Source organism: Pseudonaja textilis, chromosome 5, assembly GCF_049901715.1.
Source record: "Pseudonaja textilis isolate UNSWEBS1 chromosome 5, rPseTex1.2, whole genome shotgun sequence".
Classification (NCBI taxonomy): Eukaryota; Metazoa; Chordata; class Lepidosauria; order Squamata; family Elapidae; genus Pseudonaja; species Pseudonaja textilis.
In genome coordinates this window covers 60,242,671-60,258,251 of record NC_141994.1, presented here as the reverse complement: position 1 = coordinate 60,258,251, position 15,581 = coordinate 60,242,671, and the positions used below count along the sequence as shown (strand labels likewise).

At 40.9% G+C, this 15,581-nt stretch overlaps 1 protein-coding gene across 1 annotated transcript in view; it reads left to right on the top strand.

The window, feature by feature from the left end:
* The window catches only part of NINJ2 (ninjurin 2), a 109,791-nt gene that overhangs the window by 21,515 nt on the left and 72,695 nt on the right, over nucleotides 1-15,581 (top strand). Inside the window, exons 2-3 of the mRNA XM_026697563.2 lie at nucleotides 8,165-8,266; nucleotides 8,355-8,875. Of these exons, the coding sequence (XP_026553348.1) occupies nucleotides 8,843-8,875 (33 nt within the window). The 5' untranslated portion in view covers nucleotides 8,165-8,266; nucleotides 8,355-8,842. The remainder of the gene's footprint in view (nucleotides 1-8,164; nucleotides 8,267-8,354; nucleotides 8,876-15,581) is intronic.

Genomic DNA, 15,581 nt, shown 5'->3' with positions numbered 1-15,581 from the left:
CTTGGGTGTGAAATAGTTGCTTTTATTTTTTTTTTCACAAAAGAGTTTGAAGAAAGAAAGGCAAGGACGGAAATGTTTGAAACATGTGGAAAATGAGAAGTTGATGCCATTACCAAGAAATAAGAGCCACAGGTTAGAAGTTTGGGCAATAACCTAGACAGGAAGCGAAATGGTCAGAGAGAAGAAAGACAGAGATGTGAGAAAAGAGGATCAAGCCAAGCTTGAGAAAAGTTAAACAAGCACTCTTGAAGTAATGGGGCATACAAGAAACACTGGATAAAACCTCAATGTATATCTCTATAAGGGTAGCAGACTTACTAGCCCTCCTATAAAAGACACACCAGAATGCATTTTAGACCTTTATGCCCTAATCCTATTGCTCTGCACAATGATTTAGGGAATATCATCTTGGGCTTCCATTTCCCCACTGCAAATTTATTTGCCCAAAGACAAAAGAGGGAAGGAGAAATCTTGAAAGAATTATTGGGACATGATGAATGATTGATAGCTGAAATAATTCAGCAACAGCAGCACTTGGAAACACCATTGAAAGAGTTCAGAGGATAACTTGAGACAACACTGAGAAACTCCAGCAGTTGAGTCAAAGGCTAAAAACATCTGGGGAGAACCAAGAATCAAATTCCAGCTCCAGATACTTTGTTCGGGAAAGCACTTCCAAATTAGCATTAAAGCTACCCAAACCATAGTTCCTTCAGCCAACTTCTCCTGCCAATAAAACATTTGAGATGAGCTCCTAACTTCCTAGTGACGAAGGAGAGAAGGAATATTCACATCCTCATGTCTCCTCCCACTCATTCTCCAGTGGAGGCTCCTTGATTTACAGTAATAGTTTTTATGTGCAGCTTCCTTCTTCATCCTGGGGTGTGCAGACTTCTAATACCGATTTGATTTTATCTATAACGGGATACCTTTATTCCATCTCTTCAGGGATTCTGTGAAAAGTCTGGCTGGTATAGCATTGCTGTAAAAAGAGACCCACACAATCCATGTGTGACGGAATGTTGTTCAGAGAGAGGGAGGGAGTCCAGACCAGAAGAACAAACGACAGCACAATTTTTAGATAGTTTGTCTGGGAGAGAATTAAAATGTCTCCCACCAAGTAGTTCCTAGTAGAAGTAGTCCTCAGCTTGCAAATGAGCCCAAAATTCCTGTGGCAAAATGAAACAGTTGTTAAGTGAACTTTGCCCCATTTCATGATTTTTTTTTTTGCCACACTTGGTAAGTGAATCACTGCGGTTGTGAATCTGACTTCTATTCAGAATTTTGCAGGGTAAATTCAGCACCAGAGAAATAAACACAGATGGCTGATGCTTCCTTTAATGTCTTTATAAACATATTAAGTACATTTTACAATACCAGTTGTAAATTTCTCCAATGTGGAGCAAACACAAACAGAAACAGAAATGTTACAGGTTCAGAGCTGTAAAGAAATGTTACAGGTTCAGACACTGCAACCATCATAAATGGTTTGCCCCCAAATCCCAATTTTGATCACGTGACCGTGGGGGTGCTGCAATCATTGAGAGTGTGAAAACTGGTCATGTCACCTTTTTTTAAGCATTGCAGTAACTTCAAAAGGTCACTGAAAAAACTGTTGTAAGTCGAGGACTGTCCGTAACAGTATATGTTTCATGGTTCAAGTAATCTGCTTTAGTTTGGCAATACTTAGTGAGAACAATGAAGGAAACTGCTGAGAAGAGTCTCAACATGTCTTTCTTGGTTTTTTGAGCCTGACATCAGCTCTCCAAGCCTCACTGTGGATTCAGTCTCCTGCAGCACGTAGACAATTCTGTGGGTGCTGCACTGGCTCTCTTCATGCTAGGAGGATGAGATAATTCTGCTGTCCTTTCTTGAGAAAAAGGAAATAAGGTAAACCACCACAAATTGCCCATCTGCAAGGAATTTGGAGCATCTCTTGTCAGTGGAACTCTAGAACAAGGGTCTTCAAACTTGGCAAGTTTAAGACTTGTGGATTTTAACTCCCAGAATTCTTGAGCTAACATGACTGGAGGAGGAATTCTGGGAGTGGAAGTCCACAAGTCTTAAAACTGTCAAGTTTGAAGACCCCGGTCTAGAAAGTATCCTCTCAATATGTGAAAACCAGTTTTGGAACAATTGTTTCCACCTCTCTAACCAAACTTCCTTCCTTCCTTCCTTCCTTCCTTCCTTCCTTCCTTCCTTCCTTCCTTCCTTCCTTCCTTCCTTCCTTCCTTCCTTCCTTGTATGGCTGACTATATACAGAATCTGAATTCTGGACTTTGCCTTGTTGGTTATTATTCTCAACAGTCTCCTAACTAAAAAAAAAAATAATAATCTTTCTTTCCAAGTTTATTGAAGTGTGAAATAATAGCATTCCAGAAATACAAGGATGACCTGGCAGCATTTCCAGCCTTGAATTTCCTATTTACACACTATTTTATAACGCCCGATGTCATGAACAAACAAGGACTGCCACAGGAGTCCCACCACAGAAGCATGGTGATTCCCCCTCAGGCACAACCCAATTCAACAAGCAGCAGCAGCAGCAATATTAATCATGAAAAAAAAATCCTCCCTGGTGACCCACTCTCGCTGCAGTGGCCCTACATGCTGTGAGAATATCTCCTTATCTGCTATCCATTTCTGTTGCTTGAGTGAAAACATCTGATTTACTTCTACAAACTCCCGGTGTTATCATCTCCTGCTCACCAATATTAAATCTAGCTGTCCTGTTTCCATGGAAGAAACTATGAAAACATATCTAAGAAACATGGAAATATGTCTAAAGAGCTGCCACAAGGAAGAGAGGGTCAACCAACCCTACTTGGGCAGGGGGTTGGACTAGACGACCTACAAGGTCCCTTCCAACTCTGTTAATCTAATCTAATCTAATCCCTCAAAGCACCTGAGGGCAGGACAAGAAGCAATGGATGGAAACTAATTAAGGAGAGAAGTAACCTGGAACTAAGGTTTCCTGCCTGAGCAGGAGGTTGGAGTAGAAGTCCTCCAAGGTCTCTTCCAACTTTGAGGTTTGAGCTGTTAAGAGCTGGGGAAGTGGAAGAATCTTGGCTATGAAACCACTGCTGATATGGAGAAACCTCATTACAAGAAAGCCAACATGGAAATGTAAGTCACTGATGCCATCTCCAGCCAGAGGAAAAGGGCCTCAACAGATTTGTCCTCCTTTTAGTCCTGAAATCTGGGAAATTTCTGCCTTGCATTTCTGCACAAGTTGCAAAAATGTTGGCATTGCTCCATGCCTGTAAAGTTGCAATCCAACAAATCTGTTTATGTATATATTGACTCCAGATTTTGAGGTGGTCATGATTATGAACAGATCTGGTAAGCATTTGCATACTTTGTCTGACTCCCTATCACGTATTTCTTCTGAATTCAGCCTTTCTGGATATTTTCCTACTTCCATGGACTATTGTGGCGGTTAAAAATTATTGGAGACTCCAAACAATGATTTGCTGATTCATCAATACAAACCCTGGTTCTCAGTGCTGCTGAGATCATTATGGAGGGTTTTCTCCTCACCTTCCATCTTTCTATGTTATTTTGTAGTGCAATACATATAGATTTTTCTCTAGCATTACTAATACCCAGACCTATCCTTCCAGTGATTACTTCCCTCTTAAAGGAATCTTTGTTCCATCATTTCCATGAAGAACTTTTTAAAGAAAATAAACACCAACCATAAAGCGTCTTTAAAAAGAACCAGAAGCAGACAAGCTATTTGAGATATCTCAATGGTTGGATTCTGGATAAACATTTGCCTGAATATCAAATCTGATGAGGTGATTCAAGATTGAATGCCAATGGTTTCTAGGACTGCAACTGCTGGAAAGATTATCATGATGTCAAAACCAGTCAGGGATGACTGTGATCACCCAGAATAGGATTCTAACAGAAGCCAAACAAAAAACAGTTGTGCAACATGGCTACAAAGAAATCTAATATGATTATAGACCAAATTAATAGACAGAAGCACAGTTTCAAAGTCAGGGGAATAACAACTCTATTACGTTCTGGACAGGTCAGAGTCCATTGGAGTTGGGCAGCTGTAATAAATTTAAATACACGCATACATACATTTTCAGGAATCAAAAACCTCTCTTGATTTGAGCAGGACTGTGGATAACTTCATGGACATATTCATGTTGTTTTCTTAGCGACATGAGAAGAGAAGAGGAGAGGAGAAGAGAAGAGGAGAGGAGAGGAGAGTTGGAAGGGACCTTGAAGCAAGGGTGGGATTGGTATGGACTGGTTTGGGCAAAATGGTATCTGGAGATCAGTTGGCCCCGCACACCCACCCTTGCGCTAGTCTGTCCTTTATTTCCTTTGTTTGAAGCTCAGCTGATAGGTGTAGCAGAGCAGAATGCCGTGCCTCAGCTGTTTTACTCACCGGGGCTGCAGTTGAAGGTAAGTTTTAGAGCTGTTTTCAAATGAACTGCACACACAGCGTACCAGTTGTTACACCAGTTGAATCCCACCACTGCCTTGGAGGTCTTCTAGTCCAACTCCTTGCTCAAGCAGGAAACCCTATACCATTTCAGATAAGTGGTTAATCCAATCCCTTCTTAAAAACTTCCAGCGTTGGAGCATTCACAACTTCTGGAGGCAAGTTGTTCCACTGATTAATTGTTCTAACTGTCAGGAAATTCCTGCTTACTTCTAGGTTGCTTCTCTCCTTGATGAATTTCCATCCATTGCTTCTTGTCCTGCCCTCAGGTGCTTTGGAGAATAGCTTGACTCCCTCTTCTTTGGGGCAGCCCCTGAGATATTAGAACACTGCCAACATGTCACCCCTAGTCCTTCTTTTGATCAAACTAGACATACCCAATTCCAGCAACCATTCGTTTTATATATATTTAGCCCAGGTTGTTGTCGTTTGTTTCCAGAGTGTTTCCTGGACTTTTTAATTTAAATCCCAGAAATTTCCTGGTGGTGTCCTATCCAACTATTAACTAGGTCCAATATTGTTTAGTTTTTTCAAGGCCAGCTAAGATCAGCTTGGATGCTGCTGTATTCTATTATTCTTTCTTCTGTTCAATTCTCAGAGGCTGTCTGGATAAGTCCCTGCAATTTTCTTGGCAAGGTTTTTCAGAAGTGGTTTGCTGTTGCCTTCTTCTTAGGGCTGAGATAAAGTAAGTGGCCGAAGGTCATCCAGGGTGGCTTTGTGCCAATGGCAGGACTAGAATTCACGGTTTCCTGGTTTCTAGCTTGATGCCGTAACTATAATGCCAACTGGTTGTCACTGTATTTTATACTGCATGGGAAATACTACATTCAATGTTAGGCTTGTACTTTAAGAAAAGTGATGATTAGCAACGAGAAGATTTATGGTAGAGAAGTAAGGATGAAAAGAGGAGGGTGGGGACTAATTGGAATGATTACACTATTCAAATATTTGAAGGACAATGTGAGACAACCCTATATTATAGGGCGGAAAACATTTTGACTGCTTGTGATTTATATCTTTACAGATATAAACTCCGAATAGATACACAGGCTGCATTTTATTTAAAGTACACATTCTTTGGTTAATCTCTTTTTCTTTTTCACAATAATACTTCTCAAATTTGATTTTGCGAGCTACAGCAAACCATCAGATGCTCTGTCGATTTTGCTTTTTAAACTTCTGCCGAAAAGTATGTCCTTTGGGAAAAGTGAAAGTTAAAAGATGGGAGAGCGGGGGGAGCCTTTAAACCCAAAGACTATGAAATGTAATGAACTTAAAATTAAACCCACATGATTTAAATCAACCAAACTAATTCAAACCAAAGACTATTTTTGTTCCAAGATTTTGTCTTCAACTTTGTAGCCAGGCAAATATTTATTTGACTCCTGAAGATGCAAATAATATGATCATAAATGATAATTTATAGGATTTGCAGCTTGAGGTCAGAAGCCTAGAATAACTATGCAAATAACTATGCAAATATATTAGCTTCCCATATAATTTTGTCATTTAGCCATACTTATTTCAATTCTGACCTTATTTATAATGGTTATTATACATCTTCTTAGAAAATCTATATTAGCATTTTTACCTTAGCTTCTCTGAAACAGTGACCTTGTGCTTAGAGGCCTAAACTAAACCCTCCCATTGAGTTACACCTTCCCCTTGGGAAAAAACAAACTATTTTCAAACCGGCTCACCAAAACTCCAACAAGAGTCTTTAAATATAATACATACATACATACATACATACATACATACGCTCGATACCCATGCTTCGCTACGAAATGATGCGGTCAGGCTTAGTTTTGGGAGAGGAAAATAAGGGGGAAAAATTCTGCCTCTGCTCACCAGCATCCATTGGTATTCATCTGGCTAGCATCCTGTCAGTGTGTGAGAGAGTTGAGGGCTGTTTGGAAACTGAAACAGTGTTTGCTGTGTGAGCAAGAAGGAGACAGCAAAGAGCCTGGGTGTGGCTTAGCTCAACTGTTCTGTACTAAAGCTGGTTGCTGCTCTGAAACTGAAACTGAAACTCCTCTCCTCTGCTTGTCTTTTGCATTTGGAACAGATTTCTTTTCAGGTGGGGAATGGGAGTAGAATTCCTTAGTATCAGAGCATGTTAATAATAATATATGAAATAGTAATGATCTGATGGTCATTTCGAAAAACCCTTTCTTAGTGAGCACCTAGAAGCCAAAAGGAACACACATGCCAAATTTCAAGTTTGTAGGCTTTACGCTTCTGGAGATTTTGTGATGATGCGTGAGTGGTATTTCGTTTTTAGATAGATATAAAGAACAGTTAAATGGGTTTCTGCAGCTATGTTTCTGGATCATCAACTTGGTTTTTCTTTAAAGTTGTTGCTCATTAGAACCTGATATTTTGACACTGCAATTTATATTATTTTGGTTTTAATGGAAGCTACTCTTGGAAATTCTGTATGTTGAAGGGACACCAATTATCAATTGAGGAAAGAAGTAACAACCGATATTCCAAGAAGAAGAAAGCTCCTAATTCACTGAAGTGGACTGAGAGAACATACCAAATCACAGATGTGAAGTACTCTCCTTCTGATTGCTCCATCATGGTTGGTAACTGAGAGTGTGTTCTACAAATCTAGCCAATAATGGTTTATTCAATAAGCTATTATTAAATATTCTGTGGTTTTGGGAAACATAAACCCAACCAGTAGGAGTTTTCCATGAAGGTCGCCAGGGAAATAATTTTAGGCAGCAGGGCTGAATGTAAAATTTCTCCTTGGGATTCTGGATCCCTGGAATCAAACCTATTGTACCATCTCTGCATGAAGCCATGTAGAATAGAATAGAATTCTTTATTGGCCAAGTGTGATTGGACACACGAGGAATTTGTCTTGGTGCAAATACTTTCAGTATACGTAAAAGAAAAGATACGTTCATCAAGAGTCAAGAATCATAAGGTACAACACTTAATGATAGCCATAGGGTACAATAAGCAATCAAATCATACTAGGAAACAGTCAGTATAAATCGTAAGGATAAAAGCAACAAAGTTACAGTCATACAGTCACAAGTGGGAGGGGATGGGTAATAAGGAGCGATGAAAAGATTAACAGTAATAGTAGTGTAAATAGTTGAACAATGTTGAGGGAATTATTTGTTTAGCTGAGTGATGGCTTTCGGGAAAAAACTGTTCTGGTGTTTAGTTCTGGTGTGCAGTGCTCTATAGCATCGTTTTGAGGGAAGGAGTTAAAACAGTTTATGTCTGGGATGTGAGGGGTCTGTAAATATTTTCACAGCCCTCTTTTTGACTCATGCAGCATACAGGTCCTCGATGGAAGGCAGGTTGGTAGTAATTGTTTTTTCTGCAGTCCTAATTATCCTCTGAAGTCTGTGTCTGTCCTGCTGGGTTGTAGAACCAAACCAGACAGTTATAGAGGTGCAGATGACAAACTCAATAATTCCTCTGTAGAACTGTATCAGCAGCTCCTTGGACAGTTTGAGCTTTCTGAGTTGCCACAGAAAGAACATTCTTTGAATTGAGATCATATCCTTTGGTGTCCCTCTTGGTTGTTAAAGATAGCTTTAAGAAACATCAGGGAAAGGGGCAGGACTGCTGCTTCTAAAAGTTTCTAACCAAGATTATCCACAGAGTATGGTTAAAAAGTCAAAATGGCAGCCACAGTAGTGATTCAATGATCCATCTATTTTTTTTTAACAGGTGGCGCTTTAATCTCACCATGGTGGCTACCATCTCTAGTTTTGTGATGACAACCTATGCACTCAGTTGTTTCTAACTATCAGCTGGATAATTTGCTGCTGGGTGGATAAGAACTGGTCCCAACATTATGAATCTGGAGCTGGAAAGTGACTCCTTGCTGTTAGTGATTGATTTCTCTTGGTCTTTTTAGCAGCTGCCTGGAATAACAAACACACCAAAGGGGCCAGTCTTGTGCCATCTGCGCTCCAACTCCCTCTAGCTGCAACCCGTCTTCTGCCAAAGGCTGGCTTGATCTGTGCCATGAACCCAGTGGTACATTTGCAGGTGTCCCTGAATTGCAACCCCAGTGACTTCATAGGACTCAGCTGATCCAGAAGCTCCAGAGACGTGCAGTCATGGGTAAATAACAAGGAGGGCCATTCAGCGTCTTGGAGACAATAAAGGCTTCGCATGCCACTGCCTCCTTCACCACTGCTACCAGTCTCTCTCCTCCTCCCCCATTCCAATGCTGCAGCCAAAGCGAGAGTTGGACTTCAGGCAAATGAATAGCAGGTTTGTTCTACGAACTGCACTTTCCCTCCCACCCAGCAAATGCTCTGGAGAATCCAGAAGGCTACTGAGACTTGATCTCTTGTGTGGGTTCAAGAGGACTAAGGAGAAAACCTGGGGAGACTAAAGATGGGATCGGAAGGAGAAATGATCAACCTTCACGTGAGTGTTTCTTGGCCATGAACCAAGAGAGAGGATGGGTAAGGAGCAGGTCCTATTTGCTTGCTCCTCATTCTTCCTTTCCCGTTTTATTCTGGTTTATTTTGATGCTTCTTTGAGGAAGGGGTGATGGTTTCTCTGTTCTTTTCTTTGCTCTCTCATTGGTGCCGATCACAGGGTCCACAGCCTATGTCCTTCTTATCCAGGGATTGATTAACTTGCCCTGATAATAAAGTTGAGAGGCAGGGAGATGAAAGGAAAACTGTCAGGGCTTTCTGAAAAGGACAAGTAAACGAAGGCATGAAACCTCATTTTCCCTGCCCCCCCCCCTGCCCCCCATCAGCCAGAAAAGATGAGATTCCATCTCTGCTCTTTCTCAAAAAGCTCTTCTGTGATTAAAAAAATGCTCCTGAACCGTTTGCAGGAAAAGAAATAAATACAGCAATAGCTAAGCAAGAAAAGAAGAGAGATGAATGCCCACCTAGGATTCCTGAGGAAATGCAACCTCTTCATCCAGCCATTTGACTGCTTCTTGGTGTTTGTTTGACAAGGAACGTGTGCTTCCTCAACCTGGCATCCCTTGAAAGGGACAGGTTTTGGTCGATGGGCTGAATTTTAAGAAAAAAAAAATCTACCTAGAGAAGTACCCAGCAAAACGAAGAAAGGGGGCATTCAGGTTTAGTGAAGAATGGTAGACCATAACATGACTTTAGCATATACTGAGGTTGCAATTAAGGTTACCTGGCTTTGGCAGAGCTAACCTTGTCTCCTGTGGAAAGAGAAGGAACAAATACACCCACTTTCAAGCAAACCTCAAATAGCCATCTGTCCCCCTGCCCCCACGCCCCCCTCAAAAGCAACTACCATCAAGGCAGTACAAAAAGACAGAAAGCATGGGCTCCCTTCAAATGGTGTGTGAGGGATATAACATTTGAATGCTACCTCATCTAAACTTTCTTCAAGTAGAAAACAACTATCTTAGGGTGTCTTGCAAGCAAGTTCTAGTCTTGCTTCTTTGATTTGCTACAATAGCTTTCTACTTTTAGGAAGGATGTTTTTTTTTTTTAAAAGATATCTTATAGATGGGCCGTCTTTATGGACTTGATTCCATTGCTTAGGTTCCTACAAAAAACTGAACTGCAAACTCACCATTCCATCAAAAGCACACAATAATATGTTAGGTAGCCTGCAGTTCAGAAGGTCATTTATTTGCTTACGAACAGATTGTGCCATGTCAACTCTAGCTGACCAGTTGGAAGAAGCTGCTCGTCCATCTCCTTCTATTGCAGGCCTGAATGTCGGTGGATTTTAGCTGTATTCCCACGGAACTTTTGTGGGGGGAGGGGGATGAATAGGTGCTTTAATCTAATCATGGCTAACATGGCTTTTGCAACATGGAGTCCCCATTCAGGATATCAATTATGCCTCATCTCCTCTTCAACAGCGAAAGCCTGACTACTTGATGGAATACTTTTAAGATACCAGTTTTGAGCTGCAAAAAGCCAAATGGCTACTAATGGCAGCAAAGATATACATATAACTGGAATCTCTGATGCCACCCTGTGGCTATGTGGATTTTTGCAGTCTAGATCGGATAGCTCTAACTAAATCATTTTGCTTGGACTGCTGCATCTTGCTGTAGGGATGTCTTTGAAGAGTATTTGCAAAGCAATTTGTCCCAAAATGAAATTAATATTTAACTGTTTGGAATCATTCAAATGGAATACATCTCACTACTTGTTGTTTTAATTCTGTTGCTCTTGGCCTGTTTCTAGACTCAGTTAAAGGCCTGATTTTAATCTTAAAAGCCCCAAGTGATTCACATCTTGGCATCATTCTTCCACACAGATCCGCACATGCAGCTGCCTTTTTTTCTGCAGGTCCCTATACCTCTAGAGAGGAGATGTTTATGACCAGCAAAAATTTGTCAGCACTAAAAAGGTGATCATTTAGAACAGGGACGTCAAACTTGATTTCATTGAGGGCCACATCAGGGTTGTGTTTGACCTCAGAGGGTTGGGGTGGGTGGGACATGGCCAGGGGTAGCCATGGCCATCGTGAGCATGGCCAGTAGTGGGCATGGCCATGGTGGGCGTGATATGGGACTTGTGTCAGGGGCACCTGTGGTGGCCAAGTGCTAAAGCAGGACTTCCCGGAGACCCTCCCTCCCTCTCATTATAACCTCTTCTCTTCTCTTCTCTTCTCTTCTCTCCTCTTCTCTCCTCTCTTCTCCTCTCCTCTCCTCTCTTTTTTCCTTCCCTCTTTCTTCTTTTTTCTTCCTTCCCCTTTTTCTTTATTTTTCCTTCCCACCTTCCCTTCTTTTTCTTTTCTTTTCCTTTCCTCTGTCCCTTTCTCCTTTCCTGTCCCTTCTTGCATGCTCAAATGCAAAATGGGAAATATTTCTCCTTTTGTTTTGTTTTTAATTTGTTTTGATACCCCTTCCCCCCGTGCTCCATTTTCGCTGGCAGAGGCACTGCGGGCTGGTCCTTTGCTTTTTCCAGGCCAGCCCCGTGGGCCATATCTAAGCGCCCCATGGGCTGGGAGGTGGATGTGATCTGTAGGCCTTGAGTTTGACAACCCTGGCTTAAAAATATTCTGCCTCACTGAATATGAAGAATTTCCACGGGCCCAGAAGCAATTCTGCATCCAAAGAATGGCTGGTTTCAAGTCCAATAAGTTTTAATTTCGCTTTAAAGGCTGCACTATAACTTTACAATATTGTGCAATGTTTGCTGATTTACTCTTCTTACTGAAGAGTAAGACAGTGAATGCCCTCACTAAATCAATGCAAAATCACATAACAATTATTTTTAATATACACATCTATGTTGTAGACTGCTTCCTTTTTTGAAAACAATTGTTTTCAGAATTTCCTGTGGAGAGGGAATGACATTAAATAAGTTAAATCTGGATATGATCTGAATTCCTATAAATAGGAAACAGAAAAGATATTTCCAAGAGATTTTTTCCCACTCCAGGTGCTTGAATCTTGGTGAGAACAGAGACGTCCTTGTCATAACACCTGTGTAGGAGAATAACTATGTTAAGAGCAATGTGCTTGTAATTTACCAGATCTACAGAAACTATTATGCTGGAGGGCTGGGCCTACATGGCCTTCCTTGAGTGCATCTAAGAACCATCTGGTTGGCCAATCTCATCAACACTCCCAATCTGGGCCCTGACTATATGCTGATGCCAGCACTGATGCGGATGTGCCTGATGGGGAAGGGCACCAAGCATTAGAGGGCAGAAGTGTACCTATCATACAATCTGACTGCACTTTCTAATGGAGGCTGTTGCCTCAATTGTGGTATTTTTGTGATTTCGTTATTTCTTATCTTAAAAGTATGTTATAATGCATTTCATGATAAATTGGACTAAGATATCCTATTTCTATTTCTATCTATCTGTCTGCCTATCTTCTATCCATCCATCCATCCATCTACTTACCTACCATCCATAGTGCGTTTCAAAAAAGTTTACCACTGGTTCGGTGGGTGTGGCTTGGTGGGGGCGCTTTGCATGCATGCACACTTTGCACACGTTCGCCAAATGTACACTTTGTGCAGGTGCAGAGGTTTTCTGACTCACCTCCTGCAATCCTGCACTCTGCCTGTCGCTTCAGCAACTGATGCGTAGCAATCGGCTGTGCCGTGCAAAGCAGCTGCGCTTCAAAAGCAGGGAATAAAGGTCAGTATGGGAGCCCAGGCGGGTGGGTGGGGCCAAGAGCAGAGCGTAGGAGAGAACTGGTTCGATCTCCGTTGCTCATCGGTGCTACCGGTACACCAGAACTGGGCCTAACCTGTAGAATACAACCACTGTTACTGTCTATCTGTCTATTTACTACCTACCTACCTACCTACCCACCTATCGCTATCCATCCATTCATCCACCTTATCTATTATCTATCTATCTATCTATCTATCTATCTATCTATCTATCTATCTATTTTCTATCTATCATGATCAATAATGAATAATAATATGAATATTCCATTTCTATCTCTGCAAGGGAGGAAGAAATAGGCCTTCTGTCTTTTATCTGAAAGGTAAAGTCTTGGCTGATCCTGTCATAAAACTCTTACAAGTAAGTTTGAAACCCAGGTACAGATAGCCCCCATTTAGCAACCTCAAGTGGGACCAGCAATTTGGTCATTAAGCGAAGTGGTGGCTAAGCCGAAGTGCTTATGATCTAACCTCAGCTTTCCTTTGCTTTACAGACCTGCAAAGGTCATAAATGCAAGGATCCGTCATAAAGTTACTTTTTCAATCCCTCTGTAACTGCAAATGGCTGCCAAATGGGGTAATCACTAAATGAGGACTACCTGTATATTGAGAATATAACTCCCAGAATTCTCTTCTACAATACCAAGTGGGAATTCTGGGAACTGCAGCCCCAGCCTTTCCTGAGGCTATCAGCTTTGGAAAGCTGAATTAATTTCTCTTTGCTGATTTAAAGTCTATCTTTTCTGTTGAGACCAATATTCTTTTTTGGCCATGAATATTAAAACTATGACTCACAATCTATGCTCTGTAATTGGCCTTGTAAGGAAATAATTAGTCAGAAAAATGTTACATAAGAAATAAGATTGAGAAATTTAAAACTGTAGAAATACCTGACAGAATAAATTGCTTCCTCCAATGGCCTACATATAGAATTCATTGCTTTCCCCTTGGGAAATTGAAAAAGTTGCTCATTTCCTACAAACAGGGGGGAAAAATTAACTTAATTCATAAAATTGGTTTTTGCATGCCTGCCAGGTTTGTCAATATACTGGGAATAAAGATGGTGACCAGGCTCACAAATGGGAGCTGAGACTATTTATTCTCAAGCATTTTACACCTGGGAGTATCTGTCCGCTCAATAGTAATTATTTTTGACTTGCAAGCAGAAAACTGATTCATAGGTTAACGATTCGTCATGTTAACTTGAAGTCACGTATTCTCTAATGCAACCAACTCCATACTGAACTCATTAAGCACTCAAGGAAGTTCCAATTTCCTAATTTGACAAAATATAGTAAAGTAATAAATATTAGATTAAGAGTAATAACAAAGTGCACAGTCCAGGGGCTAATCAAAGTAAGCACTTCAAAAACTCAAGATAAATATAAGAAGTCCTGGTCCTTGCAGTGTGTGTGTGTGTGTGTATCTATCTATCTATCTATCTATCTATCTATCTATCTATCTATCTATCTATCTATCCATCTAATTGCCCTCTGTCGTGTTCCAACTGAAATCACTGAGAGAGTTAATTATAGAACCTCATTCTGTCTAATTTGAAATTGATGGGATTAAACAATGCTTGATTTTGGCTGGATTATCCAAACATTCCATTTCCCCCTATTAAGCAAGTGGAAAGAGTGGGGAGGGAAGAAACACTCTCTGTGGGTTGGTTTGTTTTACAGTTTGCATGTGAACTCTCAACCTTTCTTTATGGTGTGGTATCTAACAAATATCCTAAAGGTGCCCGAAAGCGCTAAATCCGAATGCTTAAAATTAATAACGGGATTTTAGGCATTTTAACAGAGGATTGCCATATTTCACAGCACCTTATGTGTGTGAAAATTTGTAATACAATCAAGGGATGCAACATAGGAGGTTAATGCTCTACTATAAGGCTTTATTCACCAAAACTAGGGTAGATTATGTCTTTGCTCTCCAGCGTTTCTCTTTCATTGAGTATTAAAGAAGCACAAGAGATATTTCATCAGCTCTGGGATTTTCCAGACAAATCCAGACTGAAATGTACTCAAGATTAATCCAGATTCTTTTGATAATATTCTGGTCTATTTGTACAATCAGAATGTTATAAGCCCAAGCATATTTAGAAGTTTGCAAGTCTAAAACTTGCAAATGACTAACCAGCAATTGCTTTTACTGGTCCCAGACTGAAAATGTAGAACTGTTAGCCAATCATTGTTTGCTTGCCAACCAGTAACTGACTCTCTTGCTCTGCCGCCTGAGAGCTGTGCCTAAATGCAAATCCATTCCTCCTTCTTTATAAAAATAAAAGAAAATAAATTGCTAGCATTCTTGCATATTTCTGCACTTAGTATAGCGGCAAAAATCCACTGCATTCAACATTTCTTTCTCTGATGTATTGGAAGTTCTGAATTTGGTCTCCTTTATACAGATAGTCCTTGACTTACAACAGTTTATATTTAGTGACCATTCGAAGCAAAACTGACACTGGAAAAAGTGACTTCACTCTTGCAACCATGGCAGTACCCCCATGATCACATGATCAAAATTCAGATGATTGGCAACCAACTCTTTATAATGCTTGCAGAGTCCCAGGGTCATGTGATCACTGAGGTAGTATTCAGCAGGTTCTGACCAGTTCTAGAAAACCAGAAGCGGAAATTTTGAGTAATTCGGAGAACCGGCAAATACCACCTCTGACCGGCCCTGCCCCCATCTATTCTCTGCCTCCCGAGTCCCTGCTGATCAGCTGGGTCTTCTTTTGTTGCTCTGCACAAGAGAACGGAGCTGGAAAGCAGGTTAGTGGGGTGGGGAGGGAATAGGATTTTGCAGTAACCTTCCCCCAGGAGTGGGGAGGGAATGGAAATTTTACAGTAACCTTCCCCTGCCACACCCACCACGCCATACCATGTCCACAAAGCCATGCCCACAGAACCGCTAATAAAATTCTTTGAATCCCATCACCTTTTGCGACTTTCGGACAAGCAGAGTCAATGGGGAAGCCA